This window comes from Botryllus schlosseri, chromosome 13 (assembly GCF_051294905.1).
Source record: "Botryllus schlosseri isolate E-star chromosome 13, Bs_hap1, whole genome shotgun sequence".
Taxonomy (NCBI): domain Eukaryota; kingdom Metazoa; phylum Chordata; class Ascidiacea; order Stolidobranchia; family Styelidae; genus Botryllus; species Botryllus schlosseri.
The window spans coordinates 5153957-5161914 of NC_137248.1; the positions used below are offsets into that span (position 1 = coordinate 5153957).

Genomic DNA, 7958 nt, shown 5'->3' on the forward strand with positions numbered 1-7958 from the left:
ATGCGTGCAGTATTTGAGTAAAATTGCCGGATCGTAACAATGTGAATACGATGAATAACCGTCATGGAAGATATTTCTGAACAAAAGCAAAACCTCAACGTCATTTTGGTACCGGAAAGTGTATTGGTTGCCTTGAGCAAATCGGCGGCAGATGGTGAAAACGCGAGCGCTCTGGCTCAAAGCCAGTTGAAAGACTCTAGCCCGACGCAGTGCCTTCAAGATTATACTACCGGCTTCAATTCTGGCTCCGAAAACAGAACTGACAGCAAAGATTTGGGGTCGTCGCAAGATGTTTTACTTTTGGAAAACGGCGAGGGATGGTTTGTCAACATCGATCTCTTGAAATCTCTGAAAGAAGCGCCCCGGCAACAAAACTCTGTTAGCGAAACAGATATTACCAACATTGAAAACTCTGTTATTGAAACAGATATTACCAACACTAAAGACTCGGTTGACACTGTCACGCCTCGTAAGAGAGAAGCAGACAAAAAATCATTTAAATGCACGGTAATCAATTGTCATCAGAAATTCCAAAGCGCCGACGAACTAAAAATCCACGCGGAGAGTCACGACAAACAAAAAATACATCAGTGCCAATTTCCGGGGTGCCCTTGGTCGTTTTCGACACCCTACAAATTACGGCGACACGCTTCTTCACACCGACAAGCTAAACTGTTTAAATGCGATCGACCCGGTTGCAAAGTAAGCTGCTCGACTAAGTATAACTTAAAAGCACACCAGCTGGTTCATGACACCGGCGATAAGTGTTATTGCGCGGCGTGCAATATCTCGTTCAACTCGAAGCCGCAGTTGTTAAAACACATGCGAATAATACACGAGAAAGAGGCGGTGCTGGCGTGCGCTTATGAAAACTGTGACAAAAAATTTCACACTATAGCCGCGCGGACTACGCATATGAAGTCTCATCAACGCGTCAAGTCGATATGTCGGGACTGCGGTAAAGAATTTGATAAGCCCGCGGCGTGGAGGGAGCATATTCTCTCGAAACATACGAATATAAGGCCGTTCAAGTGTAAGCACGCCGACTGCAGCTGGGAATTTACAACCAAAGCGACACTTAAACGACATATGGTGATTCACACCGGCATAAAAAGGTTTGTATCAACCCCTGGGATACGATTGTATCTGTACTTTTCACTGTATATTACACCGTTATCTGTATTGGTAGGTAACAGATGTGGTCAGTAAAGAAGTAGCCTACTATTTGGAGTAGGCTACTCAAGGTTTTACCTGCATGCTCTTTTTAACCGAGACTTTAACTTCAGTTTGCAGGCAAAACCAGGCCTAGAATGCTTACTGACATACTTGTTTGGAAGGTGCTATTTGTTAGGGTTACCATATTTTGGGAATGTGAAAAGAGTACACTTTTTCAAACTTTTCAGACTTGCAATAAAAGATGAAAATCCTAAAAAAACGGTAAATTTTTGCACCTCGTGGTTGGTTGACTAAAAAAAGGTCAACTTACTGGCTCAGCTTCAAAAATAGCCGCAGGAGCGTTCCTTCGGTGCTGATTTACTACTGATATTTAACCAAAATTCTCAAATAAGAAGACATTTGGCCGTCCTCCGATGACACTTTCTAAAAATTCAAAAAAACAAACAAATCCTCTTCAAAGAGGACGTATGGTAACCCTACTATTTGTGCTTATACTTGAGTAGATATGTGCAATGTTACTTCCACTTTTGAGTAGCGGGTGTCACAATGTGTGATATAGGTCTACTGTATGGGTTGGAGCAGCGTACTAGATATCTAATTTCAGTTGTATGCGGTTTCGTCCATCCAACAAAGTGTGATTATTTACGATTTATCATGGTTTTACCTTGCATTGTATACATTGAATCTTATGACACTTGCTTGCTTTATTTCCGTCAGTTGGGTCTGTCCTTACGAGAAGTGTTCGTGGAAATTCTACAGGAAAGAACACTTGAAATCTCATCTTAAAATTCATGCTACGAACGACGATAACAAGATGAAAGGTGAGTGGGACATTTGCATTCCTGTTATAGCTGGATAGCAAAATTGATGGAAGACGGTATCCTATTCTATACTCTGGCGTAAAAGATGAGCTGGGTAAAGGGTTTAGAACCACTGATTTAGACAGACCATAAAAGAGATTTTTACAATAGATTGTGATATTTATCAGAAAAATAGTACAGAATGACGAAAGAAATTTGCTCTACGTATAACAGGGGACCTTGTAATGACTCGACTCGCGATTGTTATGTAATATTACCGAGTTCAATATGATTTTCTGTCAATGAAGGACCAGCCGTGCAATGGGCATACTCAGGGGCTCTACGATATAATCCCAGACCTGTGAATAATTCCAGGTGTGAACGACCCGGACGCACCCGTGGAGTTGAACTTGGAGGATATGCTGTATTATTTCTGTCCCTACGAGGACTGCGGCTCCCTCTTTGCGACGCAGATCGGAGCTAAGCAACACATACAGAAAATGCACCCATCTTCATCCAAAGCCTCGAAACCGCTCGAAGTTGATCTGGAAAGATTTGAAGGTTGCTTGAGTGAATGTGAATAGCTTTGAATAGCGGTTCCTAGATTTGTATTTAATAATAGCACCTCCCGCTAGGCACTGGATGCATCTCCGACACAGATTGGCCACAAGTGCGCCAAGTTCCTCGTAATCATTAGGCCTCTACTAGGGGATGGTTATAACGGTTGCGCTGGTCAAAATGATGTCTCTCGAAAGCTACATGTTGCTCGATGAATGATGAGACGTTTAAAAGTGATTATTTGGCTTTACAGCCAGTCATATAGCAAAAGAAACAAACCACGTCAGTAAGTGATGCAGGTGAAAGAGTCCAACTGGAGTTTGCGTAAGAAGTATCATTTCTAGTTCTCATTACCAGCCACCTCTAAAATAGGTGATTTTTCGTCTGTCAAATTATTCATTTGGTAACATATTTATCGTATCATGTTACTGGGACTACAAATTTTTGTTTGATTGTGCTGTTTTGCTACATCAATTTACATCTAGCTATATGAGATTTTGCATTTCTGAAGTTGTCGACAATCGTTGCCATACAAAACGATCGATTTTCTGTCCTAGTTTCTATATTTTATGTTAGTTACGCTCGCGCCGAGTTGCGCCGGTGATAATTGTGTTTCAATTCACAGATGAAGGATTCGAGACGTCCATTGCGCTGACGGATCCGCCAAAGGTATGCTTGCCGGCTGTTTCTTGTAAAATACCGCCTGTTCAAAAGATCGAGGCCATTACCGTTTTGATGTACAAGTGCACAGCACTTACCTAACGGAGGATTTAATTGGCCGCCATCGAAGCAATCCTTGTAAATACGCAAATCGATCATCTCGACACCCGAGAATAGGATTATTTATGGACTTTCATGGTACATATATAAATGATGTGCGGAGGTGGTCAAAGCATTCAACGCTGGTATTCAAGTAGAAGTAGAAGTAACACCGTAAAATTCTATCGTAAAGGTGTGCTATTTTGCCCATCTGTTGATACAATTTCACTTATAAAAGCAACGCGAAGATATCTCCAAACCACTTTCTGCTTACAAAATTCCAAACTGTAAGAAGTAGGTGGAAGTTTTCGCGGTTGTGTTAGTATTGTATTGTATAAGTATTCCTTGCTCATGACGAGTTAGAAGTAGTGTTTGCGATTTCAAACTGGGTAAAAGGAAAGTTAATAAGGCCTGGTTTTGCATTGGAACAACAAATTTTGATGAGATGTCGAAGTAGTTTGAATTCATGACCAACTGGTTAATTGGTGGAACTAAACGACACAACATCTCGAGCAAGTAGTGACTCGACTTGACTCGAGTCAGTTTTTGTATTTACTCGACTTGTACTCGAGTCGTTGTACAATGAGCTGAACCGGATTGAACTGGAAACTGAACAGCGGACATAATGACTTGGACTATAACTCGAGTCAAAACACTATGACACGGACTCGACCCTTCACTAGTTGACTGGGACTCAGACTTGACTCGGTGGTGAATTGAAAATGACTCGACTTGGCTCGAGTCAAAACTATAAAATGAGATTGACTTGGTTACAACCCCAAGTGCAAGTATGCAAAACCTACTTGAGTACTCCAAAAAGTATGGTAGCATTACTTCGGTACTGACCATCTCTATATATGTACATTAGGGCTCTTCAAAAATGACTTTTTTTCTCAAATAGTACTGGCTAAATTGTTAGGGTACCTGATTTAAGCCTACAAACAAAACTTGGTTCAATTCCAGCCAGTAACCGCTTTGCTACAGGAGAAGAAAGTTTCTATTTATTATGCAAAAATAAATGTTACAAAAATTGAAAATTGTCTGTTCACCCCATGAAAGTGTTAGGCTGTCTATAGAAACGATGCTCACCAAATTTGGCTCAATTCCAACCAGTCGAAGCGCAGTTATTGCCGTCGAAAAATTTGGATTTGAATAAAATAGTATTTACGGTATCACTATAATAAATAATTAAAGAATTGGCCACCGTAAATACTTTTTTATTCATGATCCAAATTTTTCGACGGCAATAACTCTGCTTCCACTGGTTGGAATTGAACCAAATTTGGTGAGCATCGTTTCTATAGACATCCTAACACTTTCATGGGGTTAACAGACAATTTTCAATTTTTGTAATATTTATTTTTATATAATAAATAGAAACTTTCTTCTGTAGCAAAGCGGTTACTGGCTGGAATTGAACCAAGTTTTGTGTGTAGGCTTAAATTAGGCACCCTAACAATTTTATCTAGTAGCCAGTACGATTTGAGAAAAAAAGTCATTTTTGAAGAGCCCTAATGTACATGTACACTGTACAGAGATACATATCGTTCACTGGCCTGCCGTTTCACGCTAATATCACTATATTCCGCAGAATACAGACTCTCCCAGTGGGGATGCAGATACACCGTCTTCAAGCTCAATCCTTCAAGCTCTGATCGAAGGCAACACGTCGACCGCCAGCGATACGCTACATTCTTCATCCGTCACCGATTCAACGCATGCTGACCTCGCTATGAGTCGATACAGCGGCCCGAATTCGTCTGCGTTATTGGCCGGTGAAACGCATGCCGGGCAAAAAGCCGGCGCCATCGACGGATCTCACTTTCTTGTTCTGGATGCGACTGACATGGGTTTTCATACAAACTCGCCGTCGCTAGTTCAAGAAGCAATGCAATTTGGCAACGTTTCGAACGCCGCTTACTCGGAGTCGTCTGTCACGTCTTCGGCGGATCAATATTTCGCTTTCAGCGATTGCGTACAGACCGTCGACCCCAATGTCGTGATGGCGATCAAGTCTCCTCGTGAGTGTCAATGGTTTGAGTAATTACAGATCTTATCTAGCTTGGTAATGTCGGCGGATGTTTGATGCACTGATATGCTGATAATGGGCCCTCTGTGTTAATCTATTTCGTGCTGTCCGCACAGTAAGGACTGAACAATTTAGGCACAGTCGTAATGAATCGACTCGAGTCAATTTGTGTATTGACCCCACTTGTACTCGTCATTTCGCATGACTCGTGACTAGATCTACCAACACAGGCGTTTCATTGTAATTTCGAAGAATAGTAATGTTATCACACAATTATTATTTCGTTTATCAGTACTGGTACTTAAAAACTCTACCAGAAACTGTTGAAAGTGGGGAAAATTAGTCTATTATGATTGCGAAGCATTCGGTATCTACGAGCAGAGTTGTAAAAAGTGGGTTTCACATGATATTAACTCGGAACTGAACAGTCAACACAATGACTCAGGCTCGACACTCTACTCTGTAACTTGGACTCGGTGGTGAATTGAAAATGACTCGACCTGACTCAAGTCAAAACTGTAAAAGTGAGAGTGATTTGTGACTCGCAACCTTCTGACTTGGTTACAGCCCTGAATTTGGGTGTGTTATATAATTTTTTTTATCAATTTCACTGGAGTTTAACGAAACTCTCATCGAATGTTTTTTGTGCCAGTGACGTCATATTGGGTGATACATGACTGTTAATATAAAGAGATCTTGTGAAATCTCTACTAAGTTGTTGATGATGACTTCCGTCAGAGGAAAATATTTGGGTGTATTTCGATATGAATATAGTATTTAATTCATTGTCTAGCAGTGTTGGGATCAAGTCACTACCTTCGAGTCATCTCGAGTCATTGCACATTTTGATTCGAGTCAAGTCAAGTCAATCGATTTTCGAAGGTGACTCGAGTCAAGTCAAGTCACTCGTTTTTTGGAGGTGACTCGAGTCAAGTCATGTCAAGTCAAGTCGAGTCACGAGTCAAGTCATAATTCAAGTCAAATTGAATTTTCGAAGTATCAGTGACGATTCAAAGTCATTACAATTTGCTAGCTGTGTGAAAGACAGAATAATTGGCCATTTATATTGAATCAAATAACTAATATAAATGCCCGCAAGAAGGCGTTGTATCGCTCGCGCACACGAAGAACTGCAAATAAAATACATGAGTCACTGTATAGCAACATGCAACAGTCTGTTATTAGCAGCCAATAGGCTCGAAGCCCCGAGAAGTTTACCAATTTGATACGGTACAATACACTATCCATCCGTGAGGAAATATAACGCACAAACTATATTCGCTCGATTTAAATCATACAAGAGGGTTGGTAAAGGGGATCACTGCAGAATGTAGGCTCTGGGCTGTCTAAGAAATATAGATACGTTGTTGTGAGGTAATCTATTGCTACTCCTACTAACAACGTAAGCTGTGATCATTACGTTTGTGGTCAATTTATTTGAGGCGTAACAATAGAGGATCATTGAAACGTACAATCAGTGAATGACTCGTTAGTCTCGCAAGTGACACAGCAGTCGTATCGCGCGCAATACTCGACACAACATTCACAGAATTCAGTGATTCAACGATACAGTTTACTTGATGACTCGAAATTGACTCGTAGATTTTGCTCCGAGTCACGAGTGAATTCGCATTTTTGAAGCGCCGAGTCAAGTCAAGTCATTTTTGCAAAGTGACTCGAGTCAAGTCAAGTCATACGAAAAAGTTGACTCGAGTCTGACTCGAGTCAAGTCATGACTCGAGTCATCCCAACACTGTTGTCTAGGTGATGAAATTGTAACACTGCACACCGAATTTGGCTCAATTCCAATGTGGAAAAAGTATAAGACGTTTCCTCTCTACTCAATTTCAAACAGAAGTAGCGGTTTTTCGCAACTAGTATTGACACACTCCAAGAAACCGAGCCATGTCTATTGTCTACTCTCATAGAAAAACCAGTAAAGATGCCTGAAACCATGGGACAAGATAGCAGCACGAACTCTGATAATGACGAAGGCAGTGCAACGCAGTCCGGCTTATTAGAAGACACCGGCGGCTCGGCAAGGACCGATTGTGACGCCTACAAAAAACTCAAAATCCGTAAGCAATGGGGTCCGGGGGACGAAATGAGAGTTATCTCCCCAAAAAAGACCTGCATCAGCTACAAAGAGAGTATCGACAACATGATCATGAGTGAGGTAATATCATGATTATCAATTTTGTGTATATGTGGCTTAGACTTATGAACACGTTTCATTGCAGATGGATGAATTACCTACTGACCAAGCTAGCTTGAGACTGCCCGACTGTGTGGGCAGGCCTTTCGTAAATTCTACTATCAACCTCGGTGATTTAGCGTGAATTGTCGATTTTAATGGTATCCTTTGTGGAATATTAATTTCTTTTTATGATGATCGTGGTGTTGCGGTATATGATTGTTATTACATTTTACTTTTTGTATTGTTTTATATGTATTGGATCTATGCTTGCCTCGTGGTTCTACTGTGTGAAATCAATCAATAAATTATCCATATCTAGTCCGAGGTCTCTTGGTACAATTTTGGGTGCTGGTAGGAAATTTCCAGATAGTATCTGCTAGCAGTTTCACTCGGATTGACTATGCTGATACCATCTACCTGTTGTCTGCATAATGACGAT

At 41.0% G+C, this 7958-nt stretch overlaps 1 protein-coding gene across 1 annotated transcript; it reads left to right on the top strand.

The window, feature by feature from the left end:
- Positions 1 to 63: 63 nt before the first annotated feature.
- LOC145453388 (uncharacterized) lies at positions 64 to 7838 on the top strand. The gene is made up of 7 exons (XM_080331352.1): positions 64 to 1115; positions 1894 to 1997; positions 2352 to 2537; positions 3160 to 3203; positions 4885 to 5314; positions 7251 to 7498; positions 7563 to 7838. The coding sequence occupies exons 1-7, from the start codon at positions 64 to 66 to the stop codon at positions 7659 to 7661; spliced, it is 2163 nt and encodes a 720-aa protein (XP_080187478.1). The 3' UTR covers positions 7662 to 7838.
- Positions 7839 to 7958: the final 120 nt, after the last annotated feature.

Coding starts and splice junctions, on each gene's coding strand:
- LOC145453388 (XM_080331352.1), top strand. CDS start 64: ATGGAAGATATTTCTGAACAAAAGCAAAACCTCAACGTCATTTTGGTA. Junction 5,315..7,250: donor GATGGCGATCAAGTCTCCTC/GTGAGTGTCAAT, acceptor CTACTCTCATAG/AAAAACCAGTAAAGATGCCT. Junction 7,499..7,562: donor ACAACATGATCATGAGTGAG/GTAATATCATGA, acceptor GTTTCATTGCAG/ATGGATGAATTACCTACTGA.